The sequence below is a fragment of the Chelonoidis abingdonii genome, chromosome 3 (genome assembly GCF_003597395.2).
Source record: "Chelonoidis abingdonii isolate Lonesome George chromosome 3, CheloAbing_2.0, whole genome shotgun sequence".
Taxonomy (NCBI): Eukaryota; Metazoa; Chordata; order Testudines; family Testudinidae; genus Chelonoidis; species Chelonoidis abingdonii.
The window spans coordinates 174,911,410-174,939,247 of record NC_133771.1 but is presented as its reverse complement, the minus strand read 5'-3'; the positions used below and the strand labels follow the sequence as shown (position 1 = coordinate 174,939,247).

Genomic DNA, 27,838 nt, shown 5'->3' with positions numbered 1-27,838 from the left:
TTGAGTCAGAGCGCGTGTGTGTGTGTGTGTGTGTGTGTGTGTGTGTGTGTGTGTGTGTGTGTGTGTGTGTGTGTGTGTGTGTGTGCGCGCGCCATCTTTGTTGTTTGCTGCCTCAGCTCAAATTCTTGGTGTTTGCTGAGCCAGGAATCCACCAGACAAATTACTAGATTGCTTTTCTGGTAAAGAACAAGATTATCAGAGTCCTGAGAGGTACAAATTTATTGATTTGTATCTGATCAGTATGTTATGATATGGTCACACCTGCTTATACAGCTGACATTCTCATAACCAAAGAGAGATTTTTTTCCTTTTAAAAATACATTTTTTCCAGCAGGAATTTTTTTTAAAAACCCCCAAACATTTTCATATTAAGCAGGAATTAAAAACCATGGCTTTTTTCAACACATGAGAACAGGGCTGGTCAGCACTGGATCTCGTAGTGCTTTAAATTCAGCTTTCACATTTCCCCTCTCCTCCTTTTTTCTATACACTATTCACTGATTACAGAAAAAAACAACACAAACAAAACCCAGAAGGGAAATGAAGAGGTAGACGTAACTACAAACATTGCACTGTTCTACAGATTGGGAAAGATGCCTCAGTGTACTCCAAAGAGTTCTACTTTTCTGTTACCTAGTCTAGACGCGATAAATCGATCCCCGAGCACTCTCCCGTTGACTCCTGTACTCCACTGCCGCAAGAGGCGCAGGCAGAGTCGATGGGGGAACGGCAACAGTAGACTCACCGTGGTGAGGACACCACGGTAAATCAATCTAGCTATGTCGACTTCAGCTACATTATTCATGTAGCTGAAGTTGCTTAACTTAGATTGATCCCTGCCAGTGTAGACTAGGCCTGTGTAAGTGCTACTGTTAAGAGATATAGTCCAGGGCCATGGAATGTATGGTGCTGTGTATACTGCTTTGCATAGCTGTTTAAAATTAGAGCGCTTCACACATCAAAAACATACAAGATGGCAACACTTTCTAGGAAAAAATTGAATTCCCATCTTTCTAGCTTGAAGGCAGCCCATGGCTTATGTATGGCCCAGATTCTGTATTCTTTACATGCTCTGAACTTCCATCAATTTCAAGGAGGATTTTAGATGTAGAAAAATGCATGGCCTGGCTCTAGAATCTTTGGGCCAAATTCTGCAGTCCTTACTCCAACAAAGCTTCCAATGAATGAAAAGAAAGTTTTGCTGGAGAAAGGACTTGCAGAAATTGTTTTTCCTCTCTTCACCTTCTTCTTTTGTTAGTTCAAAAAATTAGCTTCTGACACAGAAAGACAAGTTTCCAGAAACAGCAGCTATCTAATTTTAAATTAATACTGAAATACAGTAATAACATATATGCACTAACTAAAACCCAAGCTGCACTGTGAGCAGAAACACATTTTTGCTACTTGATGTTTCCATGGTAAAACATAGTGGACATTTAATATAAAAAAAAAAAACCAAAAACAAACAAACAACAAACAACAACAACAACAAAAAAACTTACCCTCCCACTTCAGACAAAAATATATCAACTAAGAAGAATTAAAAGCACATGGAATCTTGAAAAAGCAACTTTATTTTGTCACACAAACAAAAAGTGGCACCTGTTAGTCTCTGTAAAGAAAAATCTCTTTTGGTACCTGTATCTAAATTACTGAAAAATGTCTTGGTTGTTGAAAAGATTGGATAAAAATATCCAAGGAAGAAATAAGTAAAATAAATCTGAGTGTGACCAGCCCTTTGCAAAATCACTTTTAGTAACTAACTACAAGTTTTTGCATTCATTCTGACCATACACAACAAAATGCAGATACACAACAGGAAGAGGGAAAATTCAGAGAGACTAACATTAACAATATGGCATCAAGAAAACAATTTCATTGTACAAAATAAACACCCTTTTGTAATAAGTTTAGAGGAAATCAACTCACTGTAACAACAGCTGTTCAATGTATAATTGTTTTATTACCCAATGGTAAAATAAAAAGTTTAACTGTAAAATGCATAGACTCTTTACTTTTAAAGATTTTCCTCTGTATCACAGCCATGTAGCCTACAGTTGTACACAACAAAAATAAAACAATTCAGAAATGTTCATAATGTATGCAGACCTTGCAACTCAAGTACAGATGGTTTTTCTTTTTTAATTTTGCTCTTCCAACTGTTTTAAAAACAATTAAATGTAAAAATTAACACATGCAATTTTGCAAAATACAACATTTTCTTTCATATGGCTGCATTATTTCCAAACAGTACAGTACCTTCATTTGTACAGTTACTTTATTCCATTTAATTCTGTTAGATCGGCACAAAGTAGTTCAGGCCAACTACCAAAAAAACAAACCCCAAACCTCAACTCCCAAACAGTTTTGCAATTTGGAAATCCCAGATTTAAGTAGCTTTGGTCCCAAGCTAAATTTTATGCCAAGGTAAAGTGGACCAGTTTAATACCTGCCACACACAGTATTCGGTATTTTTATTGTTTTCTACAAACAGATGTAAAGATTCACAGCACTTGTGGCAATGAGGGGGAAAAAAAAGAAAAAGAAAAAGACAGTTAGCTTCATCTTTTTGTGAAACAGGTGACTAATGAATACCACCACAACAGTAGTTATGTTTTAGATGCAGTAAGTTGCACCTTATTTCTGATGACTTCTAGAAAGATACATTTTTTCCAACTGAGAAACGCAAATAAAAGCCTGGCTTTTAAATATGTCTAAAGCAACTTAAACCTCTTTCAAGAGAAATCATGACTGAAATAGTTGGTAGAATGGTTTGTAAGTTACAAGAGGACCTGTAAGGAAAGGATTGTCACAAAAGGGAAAAACTCAACAGTGGTTCCATAATTTGTGAATGGTGCAACGTTAATCATTTATGGGATCCAAAAAGCAGCTACTCTGAACTACTAAGGCTATATTGTTTGTTCACAAAGTGGTTATTAAACCATTTTAAAAGATGTACGATCTAAAACATGGAACCAACATTTGCAATTTTTTAAAAATTCTCTTAAGTTCTCCCCTCATATTCCAAAGTAGAGAAATTAACAGTTCACAATCTGTATAATTAAATTTCCTACAGATATTTTCACCCTGCATTGTTTTATATATTCCGCCACAGCACTGCTCCTTAAACTATCAATTCAAAGTTGTATTATTATACTGCAACTTGGCAAGTCACTTTTGCCATTAAATTAATTTTCTACTAGATGCATTTTTCCCTCCAGAGAAAACTGTTCTGAACAGAAAATCCCTGGGTGGCTTGCAGCAAAGTGTCCACTACAGCTATGATCACTAGTCAGGTGCAGGTAACTGAACTATCACTCAACTGAGTTGCATATTTTACAAGACAGCCCGCTAATCTCCAAACAGTCTAGACCAGCAGGGTACTTAATTACCATATTTCCTATATATTACCTATATTTTATATGTTTTTCCCTTAATAAAAAAAATCCTTTTATCACTCCTGTTTTATTCTCCTTCATAAACTAGCATCTAAGTCCAGGATGGGATGGTACTTCTACTCGGAATTCCTAACAGCAGTGTCTTTCCAATGTCACCTAATTCAACCATACTAAGACACGACACACTCTCTTCACATCTTCCAGTGCAGATAGGAGAGAACCAATCTAATGTGACTTAATCTCCCCACAGAAACTACAATCAGTGCCTTAAAACAAAAATATTTTGCAATATAAAAAAAAGGGAACAGGTTGAATAATAACCAAGCGGACTGGGTAAATCATATGCCCATCTCAGCACTCTATTGCTCACTCCTACTATTTCATTAGGCAGGACGTGAGTACTTAGTGTGTCACCCTAGGCCACTGGAAACACCATACTGCATTAGAAAAGCAATATACTCTTTGCAGGCAGTATCAAGTTTATAACGAACAGTAGTCTGATGCATGCTACTGTTGTGCAACTTACTTAGACACAATCTTCCCTTTTAATATCAACCCCTTCATTCCCAAGTCAAAACAAAATAACTTGTTGGAATGTGGGTAACAACAACAACGTAGTTCCAACCAAATCATATGTTAGTAAGACCAATAAAAACAGTCTGCCACTTGAACTCTGCAGATCATTTCCAGTACACTCTTGTTCAGACCTGGCCTGCTATCTACAGCCACACTTATGATGGTTGGCACTGAACTTCCCGTACGCCCTCCTGAAATCTGGCAGATGAAATACATTGCTTACTTCAGCTATAGTTTAACAAGAACGGATTAAAACGTAAAGGAAAATTCTCATGTTCCAAACTGGCCTTTGCAGTATTTTGTTTGATTTCATTCTTATGCTGCAATTCAGCTCAGTGTGTAGGGGGCATGTGGGTGTTAGTTATCAAGAAGTTGAGTTTGAAAACGGCAGCTTACATTGAACACTAAGCTAAACATTAACTGTCTTCTGCATTTCACCTGTAGCGGTATCATAATAGTCAATGAGGTATTTCAGTTGATCTTCTATAATGCATCATTTTGTTATCAGCCACACTGAGTTACCTTATGATGAAGTCATTGTATTTTTTGGCATATTTAACTAGGCCACTTTTTCCCCACTAAATCAGGGAAAATTCACATCTTTCCCTTTTTTGGTTTGTTTCCCACCCAAGCAAAAGGAAAAATATGACGCTGTGTTTTATATTTTTATTCTGTACACTAATCAAAAACTGGTTCTCATGAGCTTAAGGAAAAACAGGGAATCTATACCACTAACTCAACATAGACAACTACTGTTGGCTTACTTTGCTCTCAGTGAAGATACCAGCCATGAAAGATAATATACCATGGTAACTAAGTTCTGACTACATGGTCTATACTCAAAGAGTAATGGTATTCTAGGAATAGTTCTTTTTACCTCTGTAATCACATGAAGATGATGCCAACTAAATCTGCCAGAAGTGAGAACCCACAGCGCTGACTTCCCATCAAATGATTTGTAAGCCAGACATCGGAAAATCTGTTTTGTGCCAGGCTGCCTCTTAATTCCTCTTTTAGTGAGACTGACTCTTTCAGTGTGGTGGCAGGATAATACTGCCCTCTGTATAGTTACTAATTTTATTTTTTTTAAAAAACACGTAGGTTGAACATTTTCCTATAGCTTAAGGCCAGCACTTACACCCACCTTTTTAAAAGACACTAGCTTCCTAATATTCTTCTTAAACAAAATGTTGAGGATTTGGCAATAATTTGCTTAGACCCTGCCACAAATGTATTTAGTGCTGTTGCAACAAATGGAAAAAAAGGTCTTTGTAAGCTATAAAACTGTCACATTGGCTAAAGTTTGGTATCCAACACAAAAGGGCACCAGGACAGTTAATGCCTCTTAAAATTCCAAGTTGCTATAGATAAAGCTTCCATTTTTCCCTAAGCTATATACACCTTTCCTTCACTGTATTCTCATCTTTAAAAGTGCATTTTGCAAAAAGACAATCATCAATGTATGGAACACATTTTAAACACAAAAGGGAACTAATCAAGTAATGTGACTTTCTGAAGTTCCCTCACAAGAAGGAATACACTGGAACATGGCAGATGTTCAATGGTAATGGGCTGATTTATCAGGTACACATCATTTTTAAACACATTATGATACTGAAACACCTTTCTGAGCACTGTTTTCTCCCCAAAAAACATTGCTGACACTGGCTCTCACATGGGTGTTGTCCTTAGGAATGGTGTGTCTAATACAACGATGGCTGATCAAGGAGCAGTTAAGATACCATAACCAGCTCTGCAGAATATGTTTAACTGATCCCAGCAGTAAAACTTGAGTTTTTGCAAATGAAGGATCTCTAACCACACAACTTGTAGTACAGACTACTGGAGAAACAAAGTTGCTCAATTTTCTGAGCTTGAACTACAATGCTGAGAAATACCTGTGGCATTAGAACTTTCTTGTTGCAGACTTTCTTCTATGGTCGTTGTACAATTGAACCTCCTGTCCAAATGCTGAATTTGCTTCAGAGTGTGGGGGGTATACACCTTTTAAAAATACGGACAGTTCTTAAAATATATCATCAGGTCACGATATTACTGATCCTCACTTTCAGTGGGGTTTAAAATCTCCCCTAAGAGGGGTAAAAATCCATCCAGCATTTTCCTTTACTCTTGTATATTCACATTTGCACATATAAACATGATGCAGATTTGCAAGAGCCTGGCTTCTCCAAGAGTCCTCAGGTCCCTTTCAACTTCTAAAATAGGCAATGATAAAAATACTGAAGGATGCAGTACCACATAATGCCTGACAAAAATGCAAGGGACTGTATGACAATTAGCCACAAGTTGCTGAGGGTCATCTCTCGGGAAATAGCCTTTGCTTGACCCTGAAGAGGAGGAAATGCTCCTAGAAGACAAGAAACAGCATTGTTAATCCTTCTGCAATAAGAGCTATAGTTTCGGAGTGCAGTATTCTTTAGCAGCACTGACTATGCTGACAAGGATGGTGGTTACAAGGAATCCATTGGCTGTCTGCTTTAGGGTGGTAATTTTTCAGAATATAATTTCCTACAGTACAATTTCTGTCTCTACAGAGGAGGAAAAGTTTAATCAGTGTTCCTTCCATACTGGTAAAAACCAAGTACAATTAGGTGGCCCAACATGGATTTTTCTAGCTGTTATTTGTCAAAATGCTTTCCCTCCCAAAATGATCATTATCTCAAAACACATCTCTTTAAGTCTTTGAATTTAAGTCTTTGCTTTAGTTTCACTCAGTGTGAACATTCTCCAGCCAGTGTGGCCGCCAAGTGTCATCTCACGTGACAATCCTGCATTTGGCAATCCTGTGTCTGCCCACATCTCTGCCAGAATCTCACTCACTGAGTTGGACTTGTGCTGCAAGCGAGAGTTGCAAACATGCCTATGGCCACTAGAGGCTGCTATGGAGCCTGCATTCAGGCCAGCAAGTGGCCGGCTAGTCTTTCCTCCGGCTACTCCCAATGCTGGCTTTGAGTAGTAGGGACCAAATAGCAGCAGGTGTTGGCTGACCAATAGGACAGAAGATGAGAGGACTCAGTACTACCCTCAGGTTCTTCCAATCAGACACTCCAAGACACCTCAGACCCCATGCCTCCCAGTAAGACCCTAGCCAGATCTCTCTCTCCCCCAGACAGCATCTGTCCATCTACCCCAGACACCCCCACACCAATCTATAACCCAGCAATCCTAAACAGTTGACTGCAGCCTATCCCAGAACCCCTAGACTCCATTCCCACTTGCCCACCCTATGCATGCCTAAAGCCTTATAACTGCCAAGTTTAGCACAGCTCTGTGTCCTACCCCTGCCACAACTTGGGGCAGGATAAAGTTGACCCTAAACTGAACTTTATAGTCATATGCAAAGTATTTGCAAATATGCAAGTTCCTACATGAAATAATTTGCATAAAATGTCAGAGCTGCATAAAACCTGGCAGCTGTGAATTAGTTTTTTCCATTTTTCATGTGCAAAACTGGTATTAAAAAAACCCCTCAGGATACTAGGAATTAGAAGAGCTTGCATGGGGCATTATGGGAGCACCACTAAGTTTTGTCTAAAAGAAGTGGATGGATGTCAGAGGAAAGTCGTACCAGTACAACTTAACCTTTTCACATTAGATTTTACAAACAGCATAGATTTAGACATTGCAGTGAGTTTATACATACATACATTACTACTGCTTCCACATTTGTTATCTCTGGTGGAACTGCACTCATAGAAATGTTTAAGAAAAAGCTTAGTGCAGACAAGGCTTCTCTCTCTCTCTCCACACACAGTATGACATATATAAACCAAATTACCTCCCACCAGTCTGGAGAGAATCTCTCTCTCTCTCAGAAGACAACAACATCTCCACCCCATTCATTTACCAACAACTCAGATTTGGTTATACACACAATTCACCCTTTGCATATCTATCTACCCACTTACCACTGCATTCACTCATTCTTATTCATCCCTACCCAAATAATCAATTCTCTCTCCTGCCCCAGTTCTCAACAAAGTCTCTTCAAAAGTGCTCCAGGGTTATATGATAGAGAGTTTCTCCACTCTGATTTGAGAGTGCTTGATATCTAGTCAGCAAAAAGGGAAGTTTTGCAAAAAGTGTGTGCTTTCAATTATTTTTAAGATTAATTTCACCCACTCTCTCCAAATAAACACATTCTAATAGAGAACAGATATTACAGATTGCTTGTCTTTTTTTAGTTTAAAACAGTTTGAATTATATTACTGCAGTTAAAAACAAAATTACATACAAACTCCAAACTAATTTATTTTTTTTAAATAAACATTGATAATTCACTGGGCTAGTGAATTTAATACTCCACAGTAACTTGCTTCTGAGTAAAGTTATTGCATGCCAAAATTCAGTCTGGGGAAAGCTTTACAGGTTGAGACACGAATCACTAAAATAGTGTTTATAAAGAAAGTGAAAGTGATGAAACAACCTTAGCTGTTGCAGCACACACAGTGACATATAATGTGGCAGCAAAACAAAAAAAAAAAAGCAAGTGCTTCACTGAAGCTCTGACATTCCCTTCACATTTGGCCTGAGGATCTGCTGGCAGTACTGTCACTGAACTGAGAGCAGCTCTTATGCAATAAGACATCACAGGGTAAAATTATGAAAGCAAATCCTCCACTTGTGTAAACTGTCATAACTAAATTAAGCTAATTTCGAGGAGCTAAGGCTCTGCTCCAGGGTGTATTAATTTATGACTACTTCCACTGATAATACACTAAGCATCAATTAATAAACTATAATCTAGCTCTTCGGAATAAAATGTTATTTAGAAAAACAGATGTTTACATACGTGAATGTACTTAGTACTAATAGTTTTTGAAAAAGGAATTAGGAGGTTTTCATTTTGCTAAATCTTAGCTAATCAAATCATTTAGGTTTTTCACTGCCACAACTTCAAAGCACTGTCTATACTGCTGGTTTTAGAACACCAGCATGAGCCCCGCTATCCTGAGTCTGTCAACCTGGGCTGGGAGAGTCGCACCCATTCCCTACAAAATGCTGTGCAGACATACCCTAAGGCCCCAGTCTTGCAATGTACCTCATCCACACAGGGTTCCAATGAAGTCAGAGACTTTGTAATGGAGCAAGGCCTGCCCACATGCAACACATCACAGGATCTGACCCAATAGAGAGATTTCTAGATATAAATACCCATTGTATTTGAGTATTTTGATGAGTGAGATGAGTCTGATAAAGCAAAAAGCTAGTTATTCTTCTCAAAGTGAGGTGCACATGACGTATTATAGTAGGATGTTATGAGATTTTACTAATATTTCAAGCACCCACTGTATTTACAAATAATTATAACATACTCTAAAGTTTTATGAAATGATCATCCATTAGTATTAACAATGAATAATCCAATCTCTTTGTACCATAGAGACACTTTGGAATGTTGAACTTAACTGAGTGGGATGACTGGATGACTGTTTTAGGCAACTGCATAAGAAATTTAACAAATAAGCTTTGTTTTCCTACAAAAAGGCAAATAATCTGCAGTATTTCAAACCCAATCATTCTAATTAGGTAACATCACCGTCTGATAAATTTCCTTTCCTACATATAAGTGTCTAAATGAAACTCAATGTTTTTCACTTATCTAGTTCTGTAAAGGAAAAACCTCAGAGCCCCTCAAAATAAAAACTAACAAAACTGTTGTTTTTTCTGATGATTAATTTATCTTTTCTCTATACAGTACAAAAATATGGGGCTGTAAGAGGACAGCTGGTAAACTTCAATGTTTGTCAAATGGAAGAGGATAAAAACCTTGAGGAAATGTATCCCCAGCTTTATTTTCAAAGGAGAGTTCATATAAAAATGAAGTTACAAAATGTGCAATACTTCCTAGTGTCCCTTCAGTAATATCACCAGTGTCCCATAATTTGTTTAGAATTCTATGATCAGTCTTCATTTAGGATACTTTATTGTATGCTGTGTTGTATTTACAATATTCCTTCACGTTCTGAGGGAGTGTGTGGAGTCTGGTGCTTGAACTGGGACTCCTGAGTTCTAATGTCACTGATTTGCTGTGAACCCTTGGGTAAATCACAACCTCTTTGTGCTTCAGTTTAATAGGCACATAGGAAATACCATGCTGGATCAGACTAACTGTCCATCTAGTCCATAATCCTGTCTCAAACAGTAGCCAATTACCAGATGCATCAGAGGAAGGTGTAAGAACCAACAGTGGATGTGGTTTAATTTGCCCCTGGAAGCCTCATCTTAACGTCTATTAATTAAACATGTTAAGCCCTGAAGCATGAAGTTTTATATCACTCCAAAACTTACAAACATTAACTCTTCTGGTATACATATAAAGATCGAGTTCCTCTTTGAATCATGCTAAATTCTTGGTCTTAGTGACATCCTGTGGCAATGAGCTCCATAGTCTAAGTATGTGGTGACTGACAATGGGATTTCCTTTTAACAGCTTTGCATTTGTCACCTTTCAATTTCACCTGTGCTCTGAGGCAGGAAGAACAGAAGCTCCTGATCTATCTTCTGTATACGATTCATTATTTTATATATTTTTCCCCACACATAAAACATGGACAACAAATGTCTATTTCATAAGGGCGTTATGAATAGTAATTACATTTTCTTAAAATTATTCTGAGATCCTTGCATGAAAGCCATTATAGAAATGCAAACCATTATTAAGTATTCTCTTAAGGGAGACAACATCCTACCTGTTCTGTAAAAATGTGACAATAGATCCTCTTTTTCAATGAAGCGTTGATATAGCCAATCAGTGAGGGCTTCAGGCTCTGCAGGTACATCTTTAATTGGAAAAATCCTACCAAAAGAAAGAACAGAACAATGTGACTGGATCTACTAAAGTCATTCTACATGTAAGAAAGCCACCCACTTTTCCCTCAAAAATACACAACAGAATAAAACTGTTAAATTGGTCTGTGTTCCCTCATTTACAACTCAAATAATACTTAACCTTCAAAATAGTGGAATATTCCAGATCACCAGTCAAATGAATGCTAAGGACAAAGAAATCAGCAGTACCTAGAAACTGCAGAACATAATTGAGGCTGCACAGAGCCCACACACCTCTGCAGTGTGAAAAGGGTTAAATGGGGGTGGGGGAGAAGGTGTAGTGTGGTATTAATTCCTTTTTTCCTATAAAATGATCCACGGACAATAGAATTGGTGGATAAAAAACAAACAACCCACCCTGAGACGATTCTTCTATCCTCTCTGGGAAGGAATTTCTTTGGGGTCTGAGTATTTGTGAAGGATGTAGTTTGCATTAATAGCTCCTCTGTGTCAGAACAAATAGCTCTTTATGGCCAGCAATGAAGCTGCTCTATCTGTCTGGAAGTTATAAAGCAGGTTACACAAATGCTAAATCTTCAGCGTATAAGTGTACTGAAATATTGCTACAAGATTTTAACGAGCAACAATGTGAGCTAAATCTGATTAATATTTATATATAAATAAAAGAGCTCACTGTATAAAGAGATCTAAAGATGAGGATGCATGACAGGAGGGATAGATAGAGGGGAGGGCAAGAAGGTATTACCCAGTGATACCATTAAAACTATTTGCGTTGTTTTATGGTACAAGTCATATCCTGCCTACCTGAGCAGGGTTAGGTAGTTGCATATGTGGGTGTGCTTTAGAATATCCATAGTTGCCCCCAGAAATGAAGGACAATTTTAAGATTATAGTAGGTTAGCCATTTAAAAATCACTGTCTTTTACAATGTTGGGGGCAAAATCAGAGAACTTTATGGCACAGCTGTTTACAAAGTTAATCAGCGATTCTTATGATTATTATGGGACACTACATGCAACAATTCTACATAAAGCAGTAACAGTTGGATTTTTTTCGAGACTACTATACCAGTATTGAAGCCAATATAATCTAACTTCCTAAACCACCACAAACAAGCTAGCTGTTTTAAGCCAGAATGCCGGCAGTAGATTCAGAAACATCAATTAAAATTTAAAACTATTTCCATACAGCCTACATTGTTTACTCCTGGGGAGGCACACTTCTTGCCTTCTGAACTTTCAGGATGCCAAGATAAGTGGATTGGTAGTTTTCTTTATATTTTCTATGGAAGTGACAATTACAATGTCTTTGTAACCTTGTTGCAGGGTTTCAAGCTTGGCCTCCCAATTTTGGTGCTTGTGTCAGTACATTTAAATTGGATTCTAGATGTTCCAGTAACTTTTTAACTACAGAAGTGGGACCAAAGAACCAATCTTATGTCAAAGTGTCAAAATGAGGTGGCTTATTATGAAGCGCTTCTTAGAAACATTCCCCCCACCACCACTATGTATGAAGAGTATCACTAATTGTTAAACTATGGCCTAAAGGGGAGTGAAACTGCATAGGTTTCTCCATAAACCTGGTCTCTTATCTAACTAATTTGCTCATCCTGTGAATTAAAAAAATGCCACCCTTTTCACTATACCAATTACCATCCCCATTATCTCACTTCCCCTTTCTCAGAGAGCCTCAGCAAGCCTGGGGAAAAAAAAAAAAAAAAAAAAAGGAAAGGTCAGGGAACAAATGCTCTCTACTCTCATTAGTGGACTCTAATGTAAGTGCCTTTCGGCTTCTCTTATATAAGACTGCTGCATGCGCCTTGGCCTCCCAAGTAAATGCAAGAGACAACTGTATCTCTGTGGCCTGAAAAAGGCAGTCTGAAGTGAAATTATTTTTATAATAGATTCTGTTTTCTGCTGCACTTTTCATTTGTCCTTCTCACGCTGTGCTATGCTTTTATTTTCTTTAGCGGACGTTTCCCTGCTATTTAAACATGGAATTCATTAGGCTGAAAAGGATTTGAGGTAACAGAACAACCTAAGGCTGATTGTGTAATGGTTTTAAACAGCATAGCCCTCTAGGAAAGGTTGGGAGGCGTCCGAATAGTATTATGAAATGCTAGGCAACGACTCTTTAAAAATGACCTTTTTTCATTCTTGCATTTTCTCTTGTTCCTTTGCTATGTCACTCATGCCTCTCTCTCTCCCCTCAATTCTCCCTGCTTAATAGCTCCTCGCTGTCACAAAACCAACATGATGTTTCCCAGACCCTGACTACACTGCTGTTGCATTTTCTTCCTCTCATTATTCCAAACACCACTTTTTTTGGACGCAGTATTTCCATATCTGAGACATTCTAAACTGAAGCTATTAGCAGCAGCAGATCCCTCCTGTCCCCTTTCCCAAAAGCCATACCAGTCTCTCTTGCAACGTCTACTCATAATATCACAACACTAGTGAGTCTCTCTAACAAAACACTGCCAAACAGACACTCCTCTCTGCTGTCTCAGAGGCATCAGGTTGATAAGTCTCTCTTTGGTTTCCTTCTTTCCCACAGTCCCAAAACTCCAGTGAACTGAAATCTACGCTATCCAACCTGATAGGAAATAAAGTATAGCACATTTCCAGCAACTTGTTTTAGAATATACCAGCTACAACATTTAATTCTCTTCAGTATTTAATTAAATGAATTTTACCAAGTAATTATAGCATAAACAAAAGTCGATATATTCAGAAAAAGCACAGAGTGTCAAGAATCAGCCAGCATTTATTTAACTTGCTTCATAATTCTGTACGGGTTTTCTCTTCACAACTGCTATTAATGCAAATCTGATATCATCTAGTTTGTTAACCACTGGGTGTAAGAAGGCTCAAAAGAAATACTGTACGTTCTGATAAAACTGTGGATGCTGTTCTATTAAGAGCAGACTCAGATAAAGTGTTAAAAAAAATCAGAAACACCCAAAGGTGGCTGCATTTCAGTAGTACTGTATGCTTACATGGTACAGAAACGCAGTCTTCTAATTAAAGCACAAAGCTGGGAGTCAAGAGATCTAAGTTCTAGTCTCAGTTCTTCCACAGACTATATTTGACCTTGGGCAAGTCACATTAGGGTCTGCTATTTCTTGACTTCAGTCAGAGGAGTTGGTGCTCAGCACCTCTGAAAATAGGGCCTTTAACCCCTTTGTGTATCTCTTTCCCCTCCTGTAAAATTGGGATATTTACCCTGGCTAACAGGTAATTGCAAGGTTAATGTTTGCAATGTACCCAGAGATCCTCAGATGAACTATGCTATACAATTGTAAGATTAAAGATTTCTCTTAGATTTAAAATGGTATTATGATAGTATATGAGAATCAGAAAGCGAGACAAGAAATTGATCAATAAGATCACAGACAGAAAAAGTAAAAAGCATTAACAGTGGAAGTTATATATTAAATTGTTTCCATGATAAAAAAACATGTTTTTCTGTAACACAAGAGTTTTTAAAATAAGATTTTTAACCCAACATGGCTTCCATTATCAGTCAACAGCAGCTGTGGCAGCATGAGCAATTCTGCTGCAATATAACAAGATCACCAGGGTAGTAGACCAGTATAAGACTCCCTTTAGCTTCAAGTGCTAAAGTCCTAGATTTTGGGTGTAATAAAGCTTTTATATGCAGGAGCCACAGGAAGCATTCTAAGGTTATGCCTACACTACAGAGACTATACTGGCACAGCTCCTTAGCATAGATGCAGCTCACACTGATAGAAGGAATTTTTCTGTCTGTCTGTGTCAGAATGCCATCTCCCTGAACTAAATTACCTATGTTGATGGAAGCTCTCTTCTGTTGACACAGCTGCATCTACACTGGGAATTTTGTCAGCATAATTATGTTGGTTGGAGAGGTGGTTTTTTCACCTCCATGTAACTTGTCAACGTTGACAAGTCTTAACTCTCTTACTAGATTGTCCTTCTGTGGTGCTACAGGAGAGAGTAATTTAAGCCAGTCTACGCAACAAATAAAAATATAGGAAAGTAGGATGCAGTATGGTTGTCTGCTGTTCTGATTATAACAATTCCAATTTACAGTTAAACGGAACATTATCAGGGTCCTTGAATAATGTTAAGGACTTGGACAGTCCAAACACAGTCCTGATGTAACTGCATCCCATTACAGAATTCTACTTTTAGTGTAGAGAAGTCCTTTAGAGAGACCTGGGATGAAATCCTTGTCCTATTGAAGTCAACACCAAAATACCCATTGATTTCAGTAGGGCCAGAGCTTGACCTCCGCTTACAACATGGTTAAATTTATTTGGAGTTTGTCTGCCGTGGTCTACCTGTGCCTCTACATTTGAAGAGCACTCACTGCAGACAATATTTCTAAGGAAGGTGTTTTCTCTCTGAAAGAGATATGGGTATCACTATTAAAAGTATAATAAAAGCTACCTGGAAAAAGAAAATACAACTGACTCCTCTATTTGCAGAGATATTAAGAAAGCTAAAATGGATCAATAAGCATGAAACTAGTTATTCAAGCAGTTTCCAGTAAAGCTGGCGGGAGAAGGTGGGTGAGGTTATATTTTTATTGGACCAACTTCTGTTGGTGAAAGAAACAAGCTCTCAAGCTTACACAGAGCTCTTTTCAAGCTGGTAGCATCTCTGCTATATTTGCATAAGAATATATTTTGCAGATTAAAACAGATCTGGAAAATATGTAGGTACTAAGAACCTAGGATTACAGGAGCATTTTGTGGTAGTGAATTTGCTTAAGATATTGTTAATTAGGCTAGCTGAAAAGTCTGAATACAGACGTTAGGTCTAACCTACATTAAAAAGAGAAGGCCATTAGCAAGGGTATGTCTTCACTAGCAATGTCGTGGCTGTGCAGTCACTCTCAGCGCTATAGCTCTCCTAGCACTATAAAAAAATCCACCTCTATGAGGGGAGTAGCTACCAGCGCTGGTGCACTGTCTACAATGCCACTTTACAGCACTGAAACTTGCAGTGCTATGGGGTGTGTTTTTTCACACCCCTGAGCAAGAAAGTTGCAGTGCTGTAAAGTGTGTAGACAAGCTCTAAGAAGTTTTATGCTTACTTATTGTTCTCACTGGCATGGTTTCCCTGATCAGCATAGACAGAGATGCCGTCTATCTTAAATCATTTTACATGCCTCTTTCTTGGCTATGGCCCTATTAAACCTGTTGACAAATATGACAGCATCATCACCTGGCTCTCCCCCAAAGTGGATATTAAATGGTTGTTCCATTGGCGGTATGGGAGTCAGAGTTCAATACTCATCACAGCAAAGCACAACAGACAGCAAAATTAATTGATTAGCACACTGTCACAATGAATTTTGAAATCTGTTCACCACATTCACACTAGCAGGATTATTTAATACCAGTTTAGAGAGAAGAAGGGTTGTGGCAGCTAGTGTCTAATCCAATGCCAAATTCAGTTATTTCTCAAGTGTAGACACCTTCCTAGTCCATTAGCACGGTTATATAAAGCAGTATAGTTTTAACTATGATTCTGCCTAACAAACTTTCAGGACAACAGCAGACAGGGCTTAAGACCCACCTTTTTCTTCAGAGAAAGCTTTCTAAACTATACCTCCAGGAAAGTTTCAAAGTGATGCGCTCCCAGCTCAAAAAAACCAGCTGTTACAGTGATAGGAATCAGTACAGATAATATATACATGAATGCCTGTGACGTGTGTAATGAAAGTTTTATCAGCATGAGTTTGGGGTTGTGGCCTCACCATTCATAAATTATGCAGATCATTCCAATGAATGCTGATAAAAATCTTTAAACCACAGCATCATATATTCAGTATATGCCACACATTGCCCAGGTGTTTTAGTCAGTTTTCAAAACATTTGAGTTTTTTTATTCCTCTGCCTATTCCTCTTTATTACTAGAGCCCTGTGAAAAAATTATTTTTGTAAATAATTTTCATGTGCAATTTTTTGGGAATTTTGAATTCTTTTGTTTTAACTATTTTATCTACGCGGAATAACTACTTTATCCCCCAAGGCGTGTGGGGGGTTGCAGAGCAAGACCGCCCCACACTGGCAGATCCTATCCTGCAGGATGGGTCTGGATCCCTGCTCTGCATTAATCTGGTGCACAGGGTGGCAGCACCACTCAGGTCTGGCTTAGTCACCCCTCCATTGTGGTGATGAAGAGGTGGCTGGGCCAGATTTGAGTGAGTGGCCATGTGCCAGGTTGCAATGCTATTCATTTAAATTTCCCCACTCATCTCATCACCATGACAGAGGAGTGCCCGGGCCAAACCTCAGCAGTTCTGCGACCACATATGCCAGGCTGCAACACCTGCAAGGAGTCAGGCCCAGACCAGCAGGACAGGAGCCACTGCTGTAGGGTGAATTTTATTGATTTTAGTTTTATTTTGTGTTTCATATTTGCAAAAAACATGGAGCTCTACTTATTACCATGAGTCCAATTGTAGAGGACTCAGAAGGAGCCATAAACATCTCTAAAATAACCTTAAACCAATTTTTCTATACCTAAAAGGTCAAAACTTTCAATCTCCCTTTGTTTAGTCCTGAGCTGATGGTGTCAAATTTGCAGATGAACTGAAGCTCAGCAATATACAAAAACCTGTAGGAGAGCACTTCAACTTCCCTGGCCACACCATAGCAGACCTTAAGGTGGCCATCCTGCAGCAAAAAAACTTCAGGACCAGACTTGGAAGAGAAACTGCTGAGCTTCAGTTCATCTGCAAATTTGACACCATCAGCTCAGGACTAAACAAAGACTGTGAATGGCTTGCCAATTACAGAACCAGTTCTCCTCCCTTGGTTTTCACACCTCAACTGCTAGAACAGGGCCTCATCCTCCCTGATCGAACTAACCTCGTTATCTCTAACTTGCTTGCTAGCAGATACATACCTGCCCCTGGAAATTTCCACTACATGCGTCTGACGAAGTGGGTATTCACCCACGAAAGCTCATGCTCCAAAATGTCTGTTAGTCTATAAGGTGCCACAGGATTCTCTGCTGCTTTTACAGATCCAGACTAACACGGCTACTCCTCTGATACAAAATATTTATAATAAATTTAAATTGGTATTCTAATATTGTTTAACTGTGCAATTAAAACTGCAATTAATTCTTTGAGTTAATTTGTTCTGAGTTTATCGTTTGAGTTAACTGCAATTAATTGACAGCCCTAATAACTATACTAAAAATTATGTTCTCAAATTCTAGGAATTAAGGCAGGTCACCAGGAGGTAACATATCTCAGACATACTCCTTTCAGACAGGAGGTAACAGGATGCTTTTCTCTCTGTCTGGCCATAAGGACCATGTCTGCATACTGAGGCCTGGTCTACACTACGCATTTAAACCGATTTTAGCAGCGTTTAAACTGATTTAACCGCTGCACCCATCCACACTACGAGGCCCTTATATTGATATAAAGGGCCTTTAAACTGGTTTCTGTACTCCTCCCTGACAAGAGGAGTAGCGCTGAAATCGGTATTACCATATTGGATTAGGGTTAGTATGACCACAAATTGACGGTATTGGCCTCCGGGCGGGTATCCCACAGTGCACCATTGTGACCGCTCTAGGACAGCGATCTGAACTCAGAGCTAGGCCAGGTTAGACAAAAGGAAAAAGCCCCGCAAACTTTTGAAGTTCATTTCCTGGTTGCCCAGCGTGGAGCTCTGATCAGCATGGTGCAACCTATCTCCCTAAACCAAAAAGAGCTCCAGCATGACCGCGAATACTGGATTGATCACTGTATGGGAGACAAACTGTCTCTCAGAGCTCCGTACAGAATACGAAATGCGCAGAAGCATTTGATAATAATCTCCGGCTATGATACCAGAGTCCACAGCACAGTGTGCGTGACCACAGCATAACGGAAAGCCAAAGAACAAATGGACTCTCATGGAGGAGGGAGGCGTACTGAGGACTCCAGCGTATCCATCAGTCCCCAGCAGTCTCTGAAACAGTATTTGCGTCTTGGCTGAGCTCCAAACACCGTAGGGGTCAAAACACCATGTCCGCGGGGTTGCCCATCAGGGTATTAGGCTTCGTTAATTTACCGGGCCCCCCCCCTCCCCGTGAAAGAAGAAAAGGGAAAAAAAAAATTGTTTCTTGACTTTTTTTCAACGTCACCCTATGTCTACTGGCATGCGTGCTGGTAGACGCGATGCTCCGCAATGAACAGCAGTATCCCTCTCCCCTCCCCCCCGTGCGCAAGGACGTTTACAATATGACTGCTATCCATCGTCTCACAGCCTGGTCGAGTGCTCCTGCTGGCCTTGGTGAGGATTGCCGAGGGCGCCTGGGTAAATAGGAATGACTTCTGCTCATTCCCAGTAGCATGGCACAGAATGGCTGTAACCATCCTCATCATAGTAACTGAGTGCTGAGTCCATCAGCCCCCTCCCTTTCATGTTGTAAAGAAAAGACTCTGTCCCTGCTTGGAACCATCATAGCAGCAGGATGCTTGGCTACCTCTCCCCCGCCACCGCTTAATGTCCTGCCTGGACTATCACAGAGCTGGAGGCTGCCTCCCCCTCATTTTATTCTCCTAACAGTCACTGTCTTCTTATTCCGCATTCGTAATTACTTCATCACAACAAATGGGGACCACTGCACGGTAGCCCAGCGAGGGTTGGGGGAGCACGGGACAGCAACGGGTAGAGTTGTCAGGCGCACCCTAGAATGGCATGTAGCTCATCATTCTTGCAGGATCTGACACGAAGCGGCTGTGCTTTCTGGTTCTCTGGTTCTCTAGTACACTTGCACCATATTATAGGCAGGACTATTTTTAGATACCATAAAGGAGGGATTGACTCGGGAGTCATTCCATTTTTGTTCTTTTTATGCCCCGGCATCTCTCTCTCCAGGGCAATCCAGGGAAAAAGGGCCCAAAATGATTGTCTGCTGTTGCTTTCATAGAGGAAGGAATGAGTGATGACATTTACCCAGAATCACCCGCGACACTGTTTTTGCACCATCATGTCTCAACCCAGAATTCCAATGGACAGGGGAGACTGTGGGAACTATGGGATCGCTACAGGATAGCTACCCACAGTGCAACACTCCAGAAATCGATGTTAGCCTCGGACCATGGACTCACACCACCGAATTAATGTGCTTAGTGTAGCTGCGTGCACTCGACTTTATACAATCTGTTTTACAAAACCGGATTATTTAAAATCGGAATAATCCCGTAGTGTAGACATACCCTGAGCCAGATACCAGTTGAAAGATTTGTGAAATGAGATGCAGGAAGGAGACAGCTCTGGCTGAGCAGGGGCTGGTGAAGGCTGATTACCCAGCGCCTCCCTCCATGCCCTACCCCAACTTTTGGTGTCCAGTCAGTACATCTGCCCAGACACCACCTGGTACCCTTTTCTACCAGACTTGCTGGTTGAAAACTGGGCACCTGGAAACCTTATGCCCCGGGCCAGTGAAGTTGGAGATCTGATCCTCAGCAGGCACAGACAAGGCTTCCTCGGAGTTAGCAAGGTGCCTCACAACACTGGGTACCCCCGGGAAACGTCACCAGCTCCAATAATGTACGATGTCATAGTTTGGTATCGTAGCAACCATCCAAACTAGTGTATTGTGACATTTTCAAATATCTTCTAGATAAAAAGTTATTCTTACTATTTCAGATTAATGGGTGTGATCTAACAAAGACACAATATTAGTTAAGCTTTTTGTTTGTTTGTTTTTTAAAAAGGTGGAACAAACCACACAATGTGTCCTGTGAGCTGCAGCTCAAATTGAGTATTTATTTAAAAAAAAATTCACATGCTGCCACAAATATCTTTATCATCCACAAGGTGGCTCCCCTAGAATTTGTACTTCTAACACTGTTCACTTTTTAGGATTCTATTGGCTCATTCTGTTTCAGTAAGGTGGTCCTTGAACAACTGTAAACCCTGAACTGTAGAAGACTTTAGAATCTATTGTTACAGGAACCAAAAGATGGTCTCTGCCCTGCATTCCAGCAGATCTTATCTAAACACTGTTCGTTTTTTTGTGGCATCTCTAGTTAGTGCAGCACTGATGTTAAACTGGATTTACTTTCTTGTGCTACTCCTCTGTCTATTTGCAAAACCTGCCTTTATCCCCATCAATCAGGTTGGCTCTTATTCGTATTTCCATAACCAGCATTGAGACTGCCAACTACAACTGATCTTCTGTTGAATTCCTCAAGAAGTCAAATGTAGTGAGCTGTCCTGACTGGAAATAACAAAGGGAGATTTAACATCTCACACTTTTTGAGTCTTACGTAGCAATTGCATCCTTCTAGGGTTGTTTTTTTTTCCTTCTGTTTTTTTGGTTTTTTAACTAACCTTATCTTGTTTTACCTTATTGGCATCACTATTCCCAGGACTGCAATTTCCTGATTAATAGGTTTAGATAGACGGAAACAAACAAAACTAAAAAGCTTAAGCAGAACGGAATTTAATTATTTCTTGATTTATTTTTTTTATCAGGGGGAAAAACTGCTCTGCTATCAAACACTACCCCTATTTTTACATCATTATTTATCAGTGATCAGCCGAGAGAGACTAGACACTCACAGTTAACGAGGCTTCAACTTTCTTCACTTTCATAAAAAAATATCAAAGTCCATTTCACTAACTGCAGCAAGAACGTGGTCATGCAACTTTGCCTTCCTGGGAGTTTGGCCGCAACATGAAATAAGAGTCCAATGAATTTGTCTTTGATTAATTATATAATTAATCACTAGTTTTACCACACAGATGGTCGCTTATGCCAGATCAAATAATTATCTTCACTTTGGCTGTCTGAAGAATAAAATGTTAAACACTTATCCATTACACATATAGCACATGAATGAAATTCAGCTAATTGCCCAATGCTGAATAGTGTTCTTACCCCAAATGGGAAAACCAGGGGGAAGAGGGAGAATGCTAGAGATTTTTATGAACAGTCCTATTTTAGAATGTTATACTCTTAACGTCAGCATGCTCTGTCAACAACTGTGGATTCAAGAAAGTCAGCTATGTCCAGTAGAAAGCACTATACTTTTCACAGATTTGGATAGACTTCCCCCACCCCCAAAAAACACAGTTTAAGCAAGAATATGCACATACTAAGGGCCAAATGCTCTTCCACACTCACAAATAAAGTTTTCTTCCTCTCCTCCCCCGAACCTCCATTTCAGACTCAAGATGTAGAGCAAATGCCAATGCTCAGCCATTCTGTGGAGGCTGCAACAGGGGATGCATCTTGCTACCCAATCCCTACACAAGTTTTGGTCTGGGTATCTACTTAGTTCAGAGATCTACTGGCCAGGCCTCCACCACTTACAACATTTGCTGTGTAGCAGGGAACTCACAGTTGGTTAATTGGGTCTGGTGTGACTGCACCTGGAATACAGCAATAATTTCTAGGCAGCACTTTACCAAAAGGATGGTGATGTATTGCATGGAAGGAAGTTCAGGGAAAAACAACAAAAATGATAAGACCAGAAGATAGTGGGACAAATTCAGAAATGTTACATGTGCAAGTTATATGCATATAAATTAGCATCAATTGATATAAATTACATGCTAAGGGGAAAGAAGCGAAGCATTTTAACAGGGAAAAGTAACAAAGGGATGTGAGAAGATATAAAATGATAAATCAATATAAATTCAATAAAGATAAGTGCAAAGTACTACAGTTAGGAAGGAAAAATTAAATACAAATACAAAATGGGGGACATTTAACTAGGCAGTAGTACTGCAGACTAGGTTCTGGGGATTATAGTGGTTCAAAAATTGATCATGACTCAGTGTGATGCTGTTCCAAAAAAAGGGAAATGTCATTCTGGGATGGATTAGAACAAATACCTTATGTAAGACATGGGAGATAGTATTCCGGTTGAGAGTATTCCGGTTGAGACCTCACCAGTGCTCAGTAGAGCGAAACTGAGTCCAGTTTCTGGCACCACACTAAGAAAGTTGTGGAGAAACTGGAGACAGTTCAGGTGAGAGCAACAAACATAAGAGGGTTAGAAGATATGACCTATGAGGAAAGGTTGAAAGAACTGGGCACTTTTAGTCTAAAGATTAGGATTTGGGGGGTGGGGGAGAGAAGACAACCATGATAATAGGAATTAAAACTATCCAGAATCGCATCAGTGTCAGAATTTGAGCTTTACCGAGGGGTTCCTCATTCTCAAGACAAAAATCAAGTGGAAACAGACCAAGTCTCTTATTGTCACAGATTTACTGGCCATCAGTGGGTTTAGTCCTTATGCAGACTGTGTTCCCAGTGAAGCCCTGTTCTGTGTTAACGCAGACAAAAATCTGAGTAACAGTGAAGTCACTTCCATTGAATTTAGTGGTTGTTGATTCAAGTTTTAAGACTGCAAGAATAGGCCAAATGTATTAAATGAGTTGCAAGTAAAATTATCATCAAAATTCTCTTTGTGAAGCACTTTGAGCTCTACTGATGAAAAGCACTCCAAAAAAAGCTATGTATTATTAGTAGAAGTAATAATATTTAAAACTATCATCTGTTACAAAAGAAGTACAGAAAGGATAAATGAAAAACATGTTTTCCAAGTACCAGTAGTTTTGATAAAAGTTTCAAGTTGTCAACCCTGAAAACAATTATGTTTTCACAAGCGCACTAAAAAATTTGCATATGAAAATTTCGTTATCATCGTTGGATACATGAAAGCTGGGGGGGGGGAGGGGTCATCTAGTCACATCCTATAAGAAACGGTAAGTAGACATTCCCCACCATGACACAGAATCCTTACCCACCAAACTGCCTCTGCTATTGATGTAGAGAGGCTATGCCATCCCTACAAGTATGTTGTGTGAAGCTTGGATTTGAACAACCTCACAAGTCTCTAAACAAAGTTTGAATTCTGGGAAGTGTCAGTAACAAGTTTTTCTTCCTCCAAGATGACCCACTGAACCTAGATATAGAGAATACCCAACATCTTTAATAAATTAACATGACAAATACATATTATAGTAATGGAAGCATGAGAAATTCTTAGGGAGAACTGGTTTCCACTATCTGCCCATTGATTCTACTATACATAGATTCAAAGGATTATATATGTGTGTGTATATATGATATACACACACGACTGTGATATAATCCTGCCATGAGATACTGAACTTAACCGGAAACAGCAGCTTTTAGTTTCATCTCCATCTTCTCTGTTTCACTTCCAAAACAGTTTCTCTTTTTAACCAGTTCTTAATCTGGATAGACCTTCACTAATTTTTGGTATAATAATATTTCTTCCAGAGTTTGACGTTTTTGAAATTATTTCTCAGATTAAGTGTTGCCAGGGAATAAGAATTGTTTTGGTGCATTTTTGTCTTTATATTGGGATAAATGGTAAAGTGTCACCCATTCCAACTGCAAAAGTTTATGCAAATTCAATAATCCTAATACTTCAGGTAGCCATTTAAAAAAAGTGTAGTTCAGGATTTTTGCCGAAATACAAACTAAGGTATCAAATCAACACAACATTCCCAATGTATTAATGGTGGCTGCGTCTACACTACCCGCCGGATCGGCAGGTAGTGATCAATCCCCATTCGCTCTGCTGTCAATTCCTACACTCTACAGTGGAGAGGCGGAAGCGGAGTTGACGGGGGAGTGGCTGCAGTCGACCCTGTGCTGTGAGGATGTGAGGTAAGTCGACCTAAGATACATCAACTTCAGCTATGCTATTCTCATAGATGAAGTGGCGTATCTTAGGTCGATTCCCCCCCCCAGTGTAGACCAGACCTGTGTCCTGTTTTTAAAGGATTAATTTGCCTGGGAACTCTGAATAATAAATATAATCCTTAAGATAACACTTCAAGCACTGAACCTTCACCCTGTGTTGCTGGAGCCAATCTTATGGTCAATGTGTGGGATTAATGTATATTGTTACGTAATCTTTTGTTGATAGCTTCATTGTTGGCATTGAACATGTCAGACAAGGTCTGAGGGACTGGATTCAACACAACCTATGTCTCATAGTGCCCTCCGTGAAGAGATAAGCAAATCCTTCCTGGCTGGGGGATTTGAGTTATTCTGGGACATTTTCCTTCTCTGCCATATTTTTGGTAGTTGAAACCACACAGTCTAAAAAGCATCCCAATAGATAATAAAAATAATTGACTATAAGCTCTTTGGGGCAAGGACTATCTTTTTGTTCTGTGTTTGTACAGCTCCTACTATAGTGGGGTCATAGTCCACAACGCTGTGGTAATACAAAAGTATTGCCAAAAAAAAGGAATACAAAAAACACCTAAAACTATGCTATAAGAATTACACCTTACACAAATGTATTGTCGTACACACTTTTACTTCACCTCTCCTTCAACTTGTTTTCAGCTTACTATAATTAGTGGCATCATATTTCTTAGCTAACAGTGGCTCTCTTGGGCCTTCTCTACACTACAGGGGAGATCGATGTAAGTTACGCAACTTCAGCTACATGAATAACATGGCTGAAGTCGATGTACTTAGATCTACCTTCCGCGGAGTCCACACTATACAATGTCAAGTGGAGACGCTCTCCCATAGACTCCTCTTAAGTTTCTTGTTCAGGTAGAGTACTGGAGTTGACGGGAGAGCGATCTGCATTTAGTTGGTCTTCACTAGACCCGCTAAATCGACTACCGATGCATCAATCACCGCATGTCAACCCCTCCGCCCCCGTAAGTGTAGACAAAGCCTTAGTTTACATTCATTTACACAAATAACCTCTTAAAATAATTTAAAAAACACCTACCATTCATTCCACAAACAGTCTCAGAAGAGCAGAATTTATAAAGCTGATTGAGTTTTGCATAGCAGATCTTGTTAGTAAGATAAAGCTTAAGGAATGAATGCCATAATGGAGACTGGATACTTTAACAAATCTGGGATTCTTTTTGCTATCTTAATTAGGATTCCTAGATTAATCCTTACTGTGTTACTTGTTAAATTCTTGTTGGATGCACAGTGAATTAAAATCTGATTAGAACTGTCCTTGGTTTTGAGCAATATAAATAATCTGCAAAGGTAACTCCATCACACCAAACTACGTAGCAGCTGGCCTTTAATAATGATCTCATCTGTTAAATCACTGCACTTCACTGCACAGTGTCTAAAACTGCTGTCTCACAAGGGGAAGTGCCTTGAGTTGGCGTTTTGGATTATTTTTTTTTAAAGCCAAAATCTTCTGTAGACTAATCAAATAAATACTACTCCTCGGGGAATTCTGCATTCTGCACATGTGCAGAATTCATATCCCCCACCCCACCCCCTCGCAGTTTTTATTCTCGACAGAAAATACATTCTGCTTGAGAGGCGCTGCAATTAGGCCTTTCGCCCACCAGGGCTGCTGTGGCACTAGAACAGAGGGCAGCCAATCCCAGCTGTGGATAGAGAGAAGACGAGGCTGTGTTCCTCACAGCACCCTGCCTTTGAGGCTGCTGGTGACGGGGAAGTCACATAGACTGGAGTTCAGAAGGGCTATTGGAAGGAGATAGACTGGGGCAGGGGCTGAGTGGGGGTGCCATGGGCAGGGGGGCAGGGACACATGCACAGGGCAGATGTGCCTGACTGAATGGTAGAGGCTAAGAGGTCAGCCAGAGTCTGCATGGGAGAGGCTCCCCAACTCCATAACACTCCCTCCTCCCACAAAAAACCTGTTTCATACTTCTCCCACCCACAGCCAACAACCCTCCACGTTTACTCCCAGGCTCCTTTCCAGCAATTGCTTCCCTCTCCCTCAGCTCCTTCATTACCACTGATTCCCCTAAGCCTTTGCACTGCTTTTGAGGGGTGCGGGAAAATACATCTGTGTTTTAGTTTAAATGAATTACTCAAAGTTCTGCATTAATATGCTTAATAAGGAATTTATTTGTTAAAAAACATTTCCTGAATCTTTTTTGTTGTCTGTATTGTTTAAGACATACTTATTGATAGATATTTTGAAATAAATTACCAAATTAATGGAAACTAGCATGATTATGTTGAGTTATTCTGACAAATAAAATATGCAGAATTTTAAAATACTGTGTGCAGAAATTTTAATTATTTGGCACATAATTCCCCCAGGAGCAAAATACAAGGAAAAAGCAAGTGAAAGCCTATTTTGTACATATCTTTTTCTATTCTAATCTATCATCCTTATCGGGGCAAAATTCAGCAAAAACCCAAACCAAACAAAACAGGCCAAAAAACAGTTATTTTGCCAAAGGCTAAAAGTAAAGTAGCCTAAAAAACGTTCAGTGGGTTTCAAGCAAAAAGCATTTACAGCACAAGTTCTGCCCTATCTGCAAGAATGTCTTGAGGGGGAAGTTTCCTAATATAAAATCAACAGCTTTGTTTTATCATGACCAGGTTAAATTAATGATTTCAGGCTACTCAGCTTAATGCTTCCTTTTCTGAATAGTATAGGTTCTTAAAAGGTGCCAAGTCTTTTCATAGGCATGATGTCAGATGTCTTCAGCAACATTAGCCAAGGAAGACCAAATAAGATCCATCTAAATGAGATGCAATAATTCAAAGCAGATCTCTTCTACAATTTAAACTTCCAAATATGAAAAATCCATCTTTGAAAACTGTCTGCTAAATACTCTTCACTATCTATTCATTCTTCTTTCTTAGGCTTCCATATTCTTTTCTGCTTTTGCTAAATCATAAAACTGCTCACTGTTTCAATAATCCATTTAAAAAGCAATAAAATGGAAGGTGCAGATAGAACTCAGACTTGATCGGTGACAAGTGGTTTGTAGGTGGTCACCTGACAGGAAAGTTTACAAAGCTGTACAACCAGCAAACTGGATGTGCTTATTTACTGCAAAAATTTTGAACTCATTTACAGGAGAGTGGCCCAAACCTCTGTGAAATCTCAATCATGACCACTAAGATTTAGTCAGAGCAACAAAGGGCACAGCAGACTGGTTTGACATCACACAATTTTGCAACTTTACATGGTTTCACATTGCATCAGCTCAGCTTCTATGGAAAAAAATACAGATGACTGATTTTAATGGTTATGATGGGACAATCTCATTGGCAATAGCAGCAGCTGTGACCTACATT

General features: G+C 39.4%; 1 protein-coding gene across 7 annotated transcripts in view; it reads right to left on the bottom strand.

Annotated features, from left to right (window-relative positions):
• LPGAT1 (lysophosphatidylglycerol acyltransferase 1) overlaps positions 1–27,838 on the bottom strand; it is a 234,646-nt gene that overhangs the window by 72,861 nt on the left and 133,947 nt on the right. For 4 of the 7 annotated variants that reach the window (XR_012655619.1, XM_075064343.1, XM_075064345.1 and 1 more), the window contains one exon: positions 10,688–10,794. Coding sequence is in view for 6 of the 7 variants with exons in the window: in XM_075064343.1 (XP_074920444.1) it covers positions 10,688–10,794 (107 nt within the window). In the remaining variant the exon portion in view is untranslated. Of the gene's footprint in view, positions 1–1,943; positions 6,343–10,687; positions 10,795–27,838 lie in introns of those variants that run through there. The other 3 variants (XM_075064342.1, XM_075064346.1, XM_075064344.1) reach the window with 1 other exon arrangement.